This window comes from Somniosus microcephalus, chromosome 13 (genome assembly GCF_052327205.1).
Source record: "Somniosus microcephalus isolate GS21.2 chromosome 13, FLI_Smic_1.0, whole genome shotgun sequence".
Taxonomy (NCBI): Eukaryota; Metazoa; Chordata; class Chondrichthyes; order Squaliformes; family Somniosidae; genus Somniosus; species Somniosus microcephalus.
Window position 1 is genome coordinate 91,319,468 of NC_140999.1, and position 13,676 is coordinate 91,333,143.

General features: G+C 55.1%; 1 protein-coding gene across 4 annotated transcripts in view; it reads right to left on the reverse strand.

Moving 5' to 3' along the window:
- pcif1 (phosphorylated CTD interacting factor 1) overlaps positions 1 to 13,676 on the reverse strand; it is a 348,501-nt gene that overhangs the window by 129,832 nt on the left and 204,993 nt on the right. For all 4 annotated transcript variants that reach the window (XM_086005128.1, XM_086005129.1, XM_086005131.1 and 1 more), the window contains one exon: positions 4,950 to 5,134. In XM_086005128.1, coding sequence (XP_085861254.1) covers positions 4,950 to 5,134 — 185 coding nt within the window. The remainder of the gene's footprint in view (positions 1 to 4,949; positions 5,135 to 13,676) is intronic.

Below are 13,676 nucleotides of genomic sequence, written 5' to 3' on the forward strand. Positions count from 1 at the left end.
GAGAGATAGGAATGCGAGAGAGATAGGAATGCGAGAGAGATAGGAATGCGAGAGAGATATAGGAATGCGAGAGAGATAGGAATGCGAGAGATCGGAATGCGATTGAGATTGGAATGCGAGAGATAGGAATGCGAGAGAGAGCGAGAGATAGGAATGCGAGAGAGAGGAATGCGAGAGAGAGAGGAATGCGAGAGAGAGATAGGAATGCGAGAGAGAGATAGGAATGCGAGAGAGAGATAGGAATGCGAGAGATAGGAATGCGCGAGAGATAGGAATGCGAGAGAGATAGCAATGCGAGAGAGATAGCAATGCGAGAGAGAGAGATAGGAATGCGAGAGAGAGATAGGAATGCGAGAGAGAGAGATAGGAATGCGAGAGAGAGAGATAGGAACGCGAGAGAGAGAGATAGGAATGCGAGAGAGAGTGTTAGGAATGCGAGAGAGAGAGATAGGAATGCGAGAGAGATAGGAATGCGAGAGAGAGATAGGAATGCGAGAGCGAGAGATAGGAATGCGAGAGCGAGAGATAGGAATGCGAGAGCGAGAGATAGGAATGCGAGAGCGAGAGATAGGAATGCGAGAGAGAGATAGGAATGCGAGAGAGATAGGAATGCGAGAGAGATAGGAATGCGAGAGAGATAGGAATGCGAGAGAGATAGGAATGCGAGAGAGATAGGAATGCGAGAGAGATAGGAATGCGAGAGAGATAGGAATGCGAGAGAGAGATAGGAATGCGAGAGAGATAGGAATGCGAGAGAGATAGGAATGCGAGAGAGATAGGAATGCGAGAGAGATAGGAATGCGAGATAGGAATGCGAGAGATAGGAATGCGAGAGATAGGAATGCGAGAGAGATAGGAATGCGAGAGAGATAGGAATGCGAGAGAGAGCGAGAGATAGGAATGCGAGAGAGAGAGATAGGAATGCGAGAGCGAGAGGAATGCGAGAGAGAGATAGGAATGCGTGAGCGAGAGAGATAGGAATGCAAGAGAGATAGGAATGCGAGAAAGATAGGAACGCGAGAGCGAGAGATAGGAATGCGAGAAAGATAGGAACGCGAGAGCGAGAGATAGGAATGCGAGAGAGAGATAGGAATCCGAGAGAGAGCGAGAGATAGGAATGCGAGAGAGATAGGAATGTGAGAGAGATAGGAATGCGAGAGAGATAGGAATGCGAGAGAGAGATAGGAATGCCAGAGAGATAGGAATGCCAGAGAGATAGGAATGCCAGAGAGATAGGAATGCGAGAGATAGGAATGCGAGAGAGATAGGAATGCGAGAGAGATAGGAATGCGAGAGAGATAGGAATGCGAGAGAGATAGGAATGCGAGAGAGATAGGAATGCGAGAGAGATAGGAATGCGAGAGAGATAGGAATGCGAGAGAGATAGGAATGCGAGAGAGATAGGAATGCGAGAGAGATAGGAATGCGAGAGAGAGCGAGAGATAGGAATGCGAGAGAGAGAGGAATGCGAGAGAGAGAGGAATGCGAGAGAGAGATAGGAATGCGAGAGAGAGATAGGAATGCGAGAGATAGGAATGCGAGAGAGAGAGAGATAGGAATGCGAGAGAGAGATAGGAATGCGAGAGAGAGATAGGAATGCGAGAGAGAGATAGGAATGCGAGAGAGAGAGATAGGAATGCGAGAGAGAGAGATAGGAATGCGAGAGAGAGAGAGATAGGAATGCGAGAGAGAGAGATAGGAATGCGAGAGAGAGAGATAGGAATGCGAGAGAGAGATCGGAATGCGAGAGCGAGAGATAGGAATGCGAGAGAGAGAGATAGGAATGCGAGAGAGAGAGATAGGAATGCGAGAGAGAGAGATAGGAATGCGAGAGAGAGAGATAGGAATGCGAGAGAGAGAGATAGGAATGCGAGAGAGAGAGATAGGAATGCGAGAGAGAGAGATAGGAATGCGAGAGAGAGATAGGAATGCGAGAGCGAGAGATAGGAATGCGAGAGCGAGAGATAGGAATGCGAGAGCGAGAGATAGGAATGCGAGAGCGAGAGATAGGAATGCGAGAGCGAGAGATAGGAATGCGAGAGCGAGAGATAGGAATGCGAGAGCGAGAGATAGGAATGCGAGAGATAGGAATGCGAGAGAGATAGGAATGCGAGAGAGATAGGAATGCGAGAGAGATAGGAATGCGAGAGAGATAGGAATGCGAGAGAGATAGGAATGCGAGAGAGATAGGAATGCGAGAGAGAGATAGGAATGCGAGAGAGAGATAGGAATGCGAGAGAGATAGGAATGCGAGAGAGATAGGAATGCGAGAGAGATAGGAATGCGAGATAGGAATGCGAGATAGGAATGCGAGAGATAGGAATGCGAGAGAGAGAGATAGGAATGCGAGAGCGAGAGAGATAGGAATGCGAGAGAGAGATAGGAATGCGTGAGCGAGAGAGATAGGAATGCAAGAGAGATAGGAATGCGAGAAAGATAGGAACGCGAGAGCGAGAGATAGGAATGCGAGAAAGATAGGAACGCGAGAGCGAGAGATAGGAATGCGAGAGAGAGATAGGAATCCGAGAGAGAGCGAGAGATAGCAATGCGAGAGAGATAGGAATGCGAGAGATAGGAATGCAAGAGAGAGCGAGAGATAGGAATGCGAGAGAGATAGGAATGCGAGAGATAGGAATGCGAGAGAGATAGGAATGCGAGAGAGATAGGAATGCGAGAGAGATAGGAATGCGAGAGAGATAGGAATGCGAGAGCGAGAGAGAGAGAGATAGGAATGCGAGAGAGAGAGAGAGATAGGAATGCGGGAGAGAGAGAGATAGGAATGCGAGAGCGAGATAGGAACGCGAGAGCGAGAGATAGGAATGCGAGAGAGAGATAGGAATCCGAGAGAGAGCGAGAGATAGGAATGCGAGAGAGATAGGAATGCGAGAGAGATAGGAATGCGAGAGAGATAGGAATGCGAGAGCGAGAGAGAGAGAGATAGGAATGCGAGAGAGAGAGAGAGATAGGAATGCGGGAGAGAGAGAGATAGGAATGCGAGAGCGAGATAGGAATGCGAGAGCGAGAGATAGGAATGCGAGAGAGAGCGAGAGATAGGAATGCGAGAGAGATAGGAATGCGAGGAATGCGAGAGAGATAGGAATGCGAGAGAGATAGGAATGCGAGAGAGATAGGAATGCGAGAGAGAGATAGGAATGAGAGAGATAGGAATGAGAGAGAGAGATAGGAATGCGAGAGAGAGAGATAGGAATGCGAGAGAGAGAGATAGGAATGCGAGAGAGAGAGATAGGAATGCGAGAGAGAGAGATAGGAATGCGAGAGATAGGAATGCGAGAGAGAGAGATAGGAATGCGAGAGAGAGAGATAGGAATGCGAGAGAGAGAGATAGGAATGCGAGAGAGAGAGATAGGAATGCGAGCGAGCGAGATAGGAATGCGAGCGAGCGAGATAGGAATGCGAGAGAGAGAGATAGGAATGCGAGAGAGAGAGAGATCGGAATGCGAGAGAGAGAGAGATCGGAATGCGAGAGAGAGAGTGATAGGAATGCGTGAGCGAGAGAGAGAGATAGGAATGCGAGAGAGAGAGATAGGAATGCGAGAGAGAGAGATAGGAATGCGAGAGAGAGAGATAGGAATGCGAGAGAGAGAGATAGGAATGCGAGAGAGAGAGATAGGAATGCGAGAGAGAGAGAGAAATAGGAATGCGAGAGAGATAGGAATGCGAGAGAGAGAGAGAGATAGGAATGCGAGAGAGAGAGATAGGAATGCGAGAGAGAGAGAGAAATAGGAATGCGAGAGAGAGGAATGCGAGAGAGATAGGAATGCGAGAGAAAGAGAGAGATAGGAATGCGAGAGAGATAGGAATGCGAGAGAGAGAGGAATTTGAGAGAGAGATAGGAATGCGAGAGAGATAGGAATGCGAGAGATAGGAATGCGAGAGAGAGAAATAGGAATGCGAGAGAGAGATAGGAATGCGAGAGAGAGAGCGATAGGAATGCGAGAGAGAGATAGGAATGCGAGAGAGAGAGAGAGATAGGAATGCGAGAGAGAGAGATAGGAATGCGAGAGAGAGAGAAATAGGAATGCGAGAGAGAGGAATGCGAGAGAGAGAGAGAGATAGGAATGCGAGAGAGAGAGAGAGATAGGAATGCGAGAGAGATAGGAATGCGAGAGAGAGAGATAGGAATGCGAGAGATAGGAATGCGAGAGAGAGAGATAGGAATGCGAGAGAGAGATAGGAATGCGAGAGAGAGATAGGAATGCGAGAGATAGGAATGCGAGAGAGATAGGAATGCGAGAGAGAGATAGGAATGTGAGGAATGAGAAAGAGACACACACATAGGGAGAGAGAGAGACATGTGAATGAAAGAGATACCTGTGAGTGAGAGAGAAAGACATAGGAGTGAGAGTCACATTAAAAACACAAGAGTGAGAGGAACACCAGTGAGAGAAACACAAGCAACAGAAAGGCAAGAGGCACAAGAGAGGGGGAAATGTGAGATACAGAGTGACATTCAGATAAGAGACATTCAGATTTATACCCATTGATGCCAATGGAAAGTAAAATGGGGCGGGGAGTTAAATGAAAGTCCGAACCGAATCTGTCCCGTTCCCGCCAGACGGATTAGGTTTAAATTTACCCCCGTAGTGAGAAATGAAATGTATGAGATTAAGAAACACGAAAAAGGGAGATATGAAAGTGAGACACACAGGAGAACAAGGGAGAGACACGAGATATAAACTGATGTGAAAGAGGCAAGAAAGACACAAGAGAAGAGAGAAAACACACACAAAACCAACTTTCCTGAAATAAATGACTGAAGTGCAAATCATCACAGTGAAGGTAAGAAACGTTAAGTTATATAATTACAAAAAACACAGAAAATAACCAAAGCACCCCTCCTGCTTTTGATGGGAGGTTTATTAACAGACTGACAACAACATAGTAAGACATCTACAATCAGTACAAACAAGTTTTGGCATTGGACTCACCCCCTGGAACCAAAGTAGCCATCAGTGTCAGGGAACGCAGAGCAGTACTGTCTGAAATAACAGTTCAGTGGTGAGGCAAAGCACTCAAACGTCACGCCAAATTGTTTGTTCAGGGCTTCAAACACAGCTACCGGTAGAGCCCCCTGCAAGCCAGTGCCTTCGTGTGCCCCAACACCAAACATGGACTGAAACAAAACAGACATGGCACTGTAAAATCCTTTCATTACACTATCAATCGTTGGCATAGCCTGCATCATTTACTGATGATGAGCTGTAGGCAATCACAGCTTTGAAACTTACTGCTGTGTAGTTACAGGAAATCACCACAGCAAAGCTATCAACTTTCTCAGAATAGTACAGATGCTCCTGTAATGTTACTTAAACACTGATATTTGGATGTCAAAATTGCTGAGTATTGTTAAAGAACGGAGTGATTGCTAAAGTGGCAAATATTTCTCATAACTCTATTTCTTTGTTTTCCAGGCCTTCTTTTTCCAATATGTACGTTACAGACACAGATTCCTCATGTCAGCTTGTAAATATAACAAGCAGCACAAAGTTCAGAAAAGTTAGGAGTACAGGAAACTCTTTTTTATCCGGTACCGACAGGACCGGCGTGGTGCCGGTTTATCAAAAAGTCAGGATTACAGAGTTATAGTTAAAAGGTACGAGAGCTCCGTACACATCAACAAATCCAGGCTTCCCTGTTGCTTAGCAACAGGTGCAAGAAGCCCGGCCACAGACCAACGTCTCTATTGCTTAGCAACAAGTGCAGGAACCCCCGATTACACAGCCAAGAATCAAGAAACGGCCACTAATATGAAGAAAAACTTAACTGAACCTACTCCTGAATTTTGCCGGTTAACCGAGATTTCCGGTTGTTTGGGTGCCGGTAAATCGAGAGTTTCCTGTAAATGTTTTTCTGTGGCTTGTCATGTCAAACAATGGGGCAGGACACCCTCAACAGTCTTTTGCCTCAACAGCATGCAGGAACGGGTGCAAGTTAAAGTCTGTGGCTCTCTCGACCAGTGTACTACTACATGCTGGGCTGACAGAAATTTCAGGGAGAAGGGCATTTACATATTATGGCCAGCACCTACACTATTTCTGGTGCCTGCCTCAGGTGGGGGAAGAGGGATTTTGTTGTGGAGTTCCAGCTGTAAACAAACACTTTGGATCTCCTTGTTTGCATCCCCACATAAAAAGAAAGACTTGCATTTATATCGTGCCAGACGTCCCAAAGTGCTTTACAGCCAATGAAGTACTTTTGAAGTGTAGCTACTGTTGTAATGTCGGAAACGCGGCAGCCAATTTGCACACAGCAAGCTCCAACAAACAGCAATGTGATGATGACCAGATAATCTGTTTTAGTAATGTTGATTGAGGGATAAATATTGGCCAGAACACCGGGGAGAACTCCCCTGCACTTCTTCGAAATAGTGCCATGGGGTCTTTTACATCCACCTGAGAGCAGACGGGGCTTCAGCACTGCACTGGAGTGTCAGCCTAGATTTTTGTGCTCAACTCTCTGGCGTGGGAATTGAACCCACAACCTTCTGAGTCAGAGGCGAGGGTGCTACCAACTGAGCCACAGACTGACACCATAAAACTTAGGGAAGAGATAGCAGTGGCACTATTACATATATATACTAGCTGAAGTGCCCGGCGGTGACGAGGGTCTTTTGAGGGCATGTTGTTGTTGGAAGAGAGAGAGAGAGCGCGAGTGGGGGGAAGAGAGAGAGCGAGTGGGGGGCAGAGAGCGCGCGAGTGGGGGGGAGAGAGCGCGCGAGTGGGGGGAAGAGAGAGCGCGAGTGGGGGGGAAGAGAGAGCGCGAGTGGGGGGAAGAGAGAGCGCGAGTGGGGGGGAAGAGAGAGCGCGAGTGGGGGGAAGAGAGAGCGCGAGTGGGGGGAAGAGAGAGCGCGAGTGGGGGGAAGAGAGAGCGCGAGTGGGGGGAAGAGAGAGCGCGAGTGGGGGGAAGAGAGAGCGCGAGTGGGGGGAAGAGAGAGCGCGAGTGGGGGGAAGAGAGAGCGCGAGTGGGGGGAAGAGAGAGCGCGAGTGGGGGGAAGAGAGAGCGCGAGTGGGGGGAAGAGAGAGCGCGAGTGGGGGGAAGAGAGAGCGCGAGTGGGGGGAAGAGAGAGCGCGAGTGGGGGGAAGAGAGAGCGCGAGTGGGGGGAAGAGAGCGCGCGAGTGGGGGGAAGAGAGCGCGCGAGTGGGGGGCAGAGAGCGCGCGAGTGGGGGGGAAGAGAGCGCGCGAGTGGGGGGGAAGAGAGAGCGCGAGTGGGGGGGAAGAGAGAGCGCGAGTGGGGGGGAAGAGAGAGCGCGAGTGGGGGGGAAGAGAGAGCGCGAGTGGGGGGGAAGAGAGAGCGCGAGTGGGGGGGAAGAGAGAGCGCGAGTGGGGGGGAAGAGAGAGCGCGAGTGGGGGGGAAGAGAGAGCGCGAGTGGGGGGGAAGAGAGAGCGCGAGTGGGGGGAAGAGAGAGCGCGAGTGGGGGGGAAGAGAGAGCGCGAGTGGGGGGGAAGAGAGAGCGCGAGTGGGGGGGAAGAGAGAGCGCGAGTGGGGGGGAAGAGAGAGCGCGAGTGGGGGGGAAGAGAGAGCGCGAGTGGGGGGGAAGAGAGAGCGCGAGTGGGGGGGAAGAGAGAGCGCGAGTGGGGGGGAAGAGAGAGCGCGAGTGGGGGGGAAGAGAGAGCGCGAGTGGGGGGGAAGAGAGAGCGCGAGTGGGGGGGAAGAGAGAGCGCGAGTGGGGGGGAAGAGAGAGCGCGAGTGGGGGGGAAGAGAGAGCGCGAGTGGGGGGGAAGAGAGAGCGCGAGTGGGGGGGAAGAGAGAGCGCGAGTGGGGGGGAAGAGAGAGCGCGAGTGGGGGGGAAGAGAGAGCGCGAGTGGGGGGGAAGAGAGAGCGCGAGTGGGGGGGAAGAGAGAGCGCGAGTGGGGGGGAAGAGAGAGCGCGAGTGGGGGGGAAGAGAGAGCGCGAGTGGGGGGGAAGAGAGAGCGCGAGTGGGGGGGAAGAGAGAGCGCGAGTGGGGGGGAAGAGAGAGCGCGAGTGGGGGGAAGAGAGAGCGCGAGTGGGGGGAAGAGAGAGCGCGAGTGGGGGGAAGAGAGAGCGCGAGTGGGGGGAAGAGAGAGCGCGAGTGGGGGGAAGAGAGAGCGCGAGTGGGGGGAAGAGAGAGCGCGAGTGGGGGGAAGAGAGAGCGCGAGTGGGGGGAAGAGAGAGCGCGAGTGGGGGGAAGAGAGAGCGCGAGTGGGGGGAAGAGAGAGCGCGAGTGGGGGGAAGAGAGAGCGCGAGTGGGGGGAAGAGAGAGCGCGAGTGGGGGGAAGAGAGAGCGCGAGTGGGGGGAAGAGAGAGCGCGAGTGGGGGGAAGAGAGAGCGCGAGTGGGGGGAAGAGAGAGCGCGAGTGGGGGGAAGAGAGAGCGCGAGTGGGGGGGAAGAGAGAGCGCGAGTGGGGGGAAGAGAGAGCGCGAGTGGGGGGAAGAGAGAGCGCGAGTGGGGGGAAGAGAGAGCGCGAGTGGGGGGGAAGAGAGAGAGCGAGTGGGGGGAAGAGAGAGAGCGGAAGAGAGAGAGCGAGTGGGGGGAAGAGAGAGAGCGAGTGGGGGGAAGAGAGAGAGCGAGTGGGGGGGAAGAGAGAGAGCGAGTGGGGGGAAGAGAGAGAGCGAGTGGGGGGAAGAGAGAGAGCGAGTGGGGGGAAGAGAGAGAGCGAGTGGGGGAAGAGAGAGAGCGAGTGGGGGGAAGAGAGAGAGCGAGTGGGGGGAAGAGAGAGAGCGAGTGGGGGGAAGAGAGAGAGCGAGTGGGGGGAAGAGAGAGAGCGAGTGGGGGGAAGAGAGAGAGCGAGTGGGGGGAAGAGAGAGAGCGAGTGGGGGGAAGAGAGAGAGCGAGTGGGGGGAAGAGAGAGAGCGAGTGGGGGAAGAGAGAGAGCGAGTGGGGGAAGAGAGAGAGCGAGTGGGGGAAGAGAGAGAGCGATGTGGGGGAAGAGAGAGAGCGAGTGGGGGGAAGAGAGAGAGCGAGTGGGGGAAGAGAGAGAGCGAGTGGGGGGGAAGAGAGAGAGCGAGTGGGGGGAAGAGAGAGAGCGAGTGGGGGGAAGAGAGAGAGCGAGTGGGGGGAAGAGAGAGAGCGAGTGGGGGGAAGAGAGAGCGCGAGTGGGGGGAAGAGAGAGCGCGAGTGGGGGGAAGAGAGAGCGCGAGTGGGGGGAAGAGAGAGCGCGAGTGGGGGAAGAGAGAGCGCGAGTGGGGGGAAGAGAGAGCGCGAGTGGGGGGAAGAGAGAGCGCGAGTGGGGGGAAGAGAGAGCGCGAGTGGGGGAAGAGAGAGCGCGAGTGGGGGGAAGAGAGAGCGCGAGTGGGGGGAAGAGAGAGCGCGAGTGGGGGAAGAGAGAGCGCGAGTGGGGGGAAGAGAGAGCGCGAGTGGGGAAGAGAGAGCGCGAGTGGGGGGAAGAGAGAGCGCGAGTGGGGGAAGAGAGAGCGCGAGTGGGGGGAAGAGAGAGCGAGTGGGGGGGAAGAGAGAGCGAGTGGGGGGGGAAGAGAGAGCGAGTGGGGGGAAGAGAGAGAGCGAGTGGGGGAAGAGAGAGAGCGAGTGGGGGGAAGAGAGAGAGGGAGTGGGGGGAAGAGAGAGAGCGAGTGGGGGAAGGGGGGGAGGGGAGGGGGTAAGGGGAGTAAAGGGGAGGGGGGAAAGGGGAGGGTGGAAGGGGAGAGGAAGCGGGGGAGAAGGGAAGGGGAGGGGGAGGGAAGGGGAGCGGGGGGGAGAGGGAGGGGGAGCGGGGGCAGGGGAGGGGGGAGGGAGAGGGGACGGGAAGAGGAGGGAGGGATGGGGGAGGTGGGGGAAGGAGGGGGAAGCCAGCAGACCCTCTCCCCTCTGCGGCGATGGCTCTGCTGAGCTCCGTGCCACCTCACGCACTGACATGCCGAGCGTCGCGCCCCGTTCAGCCCGAGCCCCACCCTCCCGAGGCCGGGCCTGAGGCGGCTTGAGACGGCCGATTGCGGCTGGCCGGGCCCGGTTGCCTTGGTAACCCTCCTCCCGTCTCCGCCTCCCGATCTCCGGGACCGGGCCTAGGCCTGAGGTGGCCGATTGCGGCTGGCGAGCCCGGTTGCCGGGGCAACCCTCCCCCCCGCTAACCTGCTCGCTTCCCTCTGGCCGCGCTGTGTGTGGAGGTGCGCGTGCGCCGTGTAGCGCGAACGCGAATGACGCGCGAGGAGCTTGCAGTGAGCCCAGCCAGCCTTTACCAAGATGGCTGGCCGCTGGTTCGGAATCGGGCCCAGCGGGGGGGGTGGGAGGAGCTTGCCACAAAACAATTGGTTGGCATAGTGGTTAGCACTGTTGCCTCACAGCGCCAGGGACCCGGGTTCGAATCCGGCCTCGGGTGACTGTCTGTGTGGAGTTTGCACATTCTCCCCGTGTTTGCGTGGGTTTCCTCCGGGTGCTCCGGTTTCCTCCCACAGTCCAAAGATGTGCGGGTTAGGTTGATTGGCTATGATAAATTGACCCTTAGTGTTAGGGGGATTAAATACGTGGGGTTACGGGGATAGGGTGGGATATGTGTTGGTGTAGGGGTTACGGGGATCGGGTGGGATATGTGTCGGTGCAGGCTCGATGGGCTGAAATGGCCTCTATCTGCATTGTGGGGTTTCTGTGATTCTGTGAATTGCCTGGAGTCCAGCATGGCTGGCAACAGACGCCCAGGCTTCGAGGCCTACCTGCAAAAACGGGGAAAGGTAGGAAAATTAATGAGATTAGATAAAAGATTTAGAAAGTAATTAACTTTTAAAAAAAACAATATGTGTTTTAAAAGCAACTTTTTTTTTTAAAGACGCAGAAAGCGTGAAAAAGAAATGAAAAGTTAGGAATCAAGATGGTGGCGACTCACCTCGGTTCAGAACAATAAGGCCCGCCCACACACGCACCGATTGGCCAACCATCAGGGGACCGTACTGTAGGATTGGTCAATCGTGACGGCACAGGATTGGTCGAACTTTGACGTCAGTCAATCAATGCTAGCAGATAATGAGTTCAATTTTGAAGGTTTTTTGCATAAGGCGCGAACAATTTTCGTCCGACCGAAAAGTAAATACGCTTACGAGCGTCCCGGAAGCGTAAGCTTTCTTCGGAGGTAACGCGCGCGTAGGTACGCCGTATAACTTTCGAGTGCATAGCCGGACAGACGCACACCCAAGGACAGACAGAAGGACAGACAGACAGATCGATTCCTTTTATTTATATATATAGATAGATAGACTAGCTGAAGTGCCCGGCGGTGCCGAGGCTTTTTCGAGGGCATGTTGTTGTTGGAAGAGAGAGCGAGCGACTGGGGGGGGAAGAGAGAGAGAGAGTGACTGGGGGGGGGAAGAGAGAGAGCGAGTGACTGGGGGGGGAAGAGAGAGAGCGACTGGGGGGAAGAGAGAGCGCGACGGGGGGAAGAGAGAGAGCGACTGGGGGGAAGAGAGGGCGGGGAGGGCAGGGAGGAGGGCGGGGAGGGGGAGGGCAGGGAGGAGGGGAAGGGCGGGGAGGGGAGGGGGAGGGAAGGGAGGGGGGAGGGAGGGAAAGGGGTGGGAGGGAAGGGAGGGGGCGGAGGGAAGGGAGAGGGAAGGGAGGGGAAGAAAGGGAGGGGGAGGGGGGAGGGAAAGGGAGGGAAGGGAGGGGAGGGAGGGAAGAGGGAGGGAAGGGGGAAGGGAGGGGGGAGGGAAGGGAGAGGGAAGGGGGGAGGGAGGGGGAAGGGGGGAGGGAGGGGAGGGAGGGGGAGGGAAGGGAGGGGGGAGGGAAGGGAAGGGAAGGAAGGGAGGGGGAAGGAAGGGAGGGGGAAGGAAGGGAGGGGGGGAAGGAAGGGGAGGGGGAGGGAAGGGGGAAGGGAGGGAGGGGAGGGGGAAGGGAGGGAGGGGAGGGGGAAGGGAGGGAGGGGAGGGGGAAGGGAGGGAGGGGAGGGGGAAGGGAGGGAGGGGAGGGAGGGGAGGGGGAGGGGGAAGGGAGGGAGGGGAGGGAAGGGGAGGGGAGGGAAGGGGAGGGGAGAGAAGGGGGAGAGAATGGGGGGAGGAGGGGGGAGGGGAGGGAAGGGGGGAGGGGAAGGGGGAGAGAAGGGGGGAGGGGGGAGAGAAAAGGGGTGGGAGAGAAGGGGGGGAGAGGAGGAGGGGGAGGGAGGGGGGGAGGGGGAGAGAGACAGAGGGAAGGAGAGAGAGAGGGCGAGTGGCCCGCGGCCGCAAATGGAGCCAAGCCCCGAGAACAGGCGTGAGCCGGCTTGAGGCTGAGAGACGGCCACGCCCGGTTGCCGGGGTAACCCTTCCCCCCCCTTCCGAGCCCCCGTCCTCCCGAGCACCGGCCACGCCGCCCCGCCCCGCACTCCCGAGAGCCCCGCTCTCCGAGCCCCAGCAACCCTGCACTCCCGAAAGCCCCGCTCTCCGAGCCCAGCCCGCCTCGCACTCACGAGAGCCCCGCTCTCCGAGCCCCGGCCCCCCGGCTGAGGCAGCTTGAAGTCCGCCGATTGCGGCTGTGAGAGACGGCCGGCGGGCCCGGTTGCCGGGGTAACCCTTCCCGCTCACCAAGCCCCGCCCGAGATCCGCACTCCCGAGAGCCCCGCCCCCCCCGCCCGAGCCGAGCGGGGAACAGAGAGAGACGCCGCGTCTCAGCTGCTCCTGCTGCGCGCGCACCCTGACCCTCGTGACCCTCGTGGCTGACGCCGTTGCCCCGGGTAACGTGACACCGGGGTGGGGTGGGGGGGTGCGGGTGAGGAGCTTAGCAGAAGCCGTGGGACAATTACCTAGCTCGGGCCTGGCTGGGCAAGAAAGGCCCAGGCTTTGAGGCCTATCAAGAACGGGGAAAGGTAGGAAAAAGAATCTTCAGGTTAGAGAAAATATTTACAAATGAATGAAGTTTTTTTTTTAAACAATTTAATAAAAGCAATTTTATTTTGCTGGAAATGTATATTTGAAAAGAAAGACGCAGAAAGCAGGAAAGAGAATGGAAGCAAGATGGCGGCTACTCACCTCGGTTCAGAACGATAAAGCCCGCCCACACACGCCGTCAGGTCGACCGTCAGGTCACCAAAGCGTAGGATTGGTCAATCGTCCCGTCACTCGACCGTAGGAGGGACCGGCTGCACGCGCCAGCAACCCGGCGTACGATTGGTCGACGTCGAGGTCACTCTGTCGCTAATGAGCGGATAATGAGATGCTAATGAGCGGAATGTTGAAGGTTTTTCGGATACCGCGGGCGCAATTTTTGTCCGGCCGAAACGTAAATACGCTTACCATCGTTTTGGAACGGTGAGCTTTCTTTCAACGTAACGCACGCGTAGGTACGTTCTGTAACTTTCGAGCGCATAGCCGGACAGACGCACACCCGAGGACAGACAGAAGGACAGACAGATAGACAGACAGACAGACAGACAGATAGACAGACAGATAGACAGATCGACTCCTTTATATATATAGAAGATACTAGCTGGGGGGAGCCCGGCTTTGCCAGGGCTGTTTTGGGCCGGGCGGTTTAAATCGAGTGCCAGGCTTTGGGGCCTCTCTGTGTCCCTCTGTGAATCTGCTGCCGGGCAACATTTTAAATCGAGTCCCAGGCTTTTGGGCCCTGTCTGTGTCCCTGTCTCAATCTGCTGCCGGGCAACATTTCTACCTTTTCATACCTTGAAAGATGAAAGTGAAAGTACTTATAAAACGTTTTTGGTAAATCTTATGTTATTTTTAAATAAGATACTAACTTTTTCAAAGCTGGATGATCAAAGTAGTTTGAGCTGGAAGCTGAAGTAATG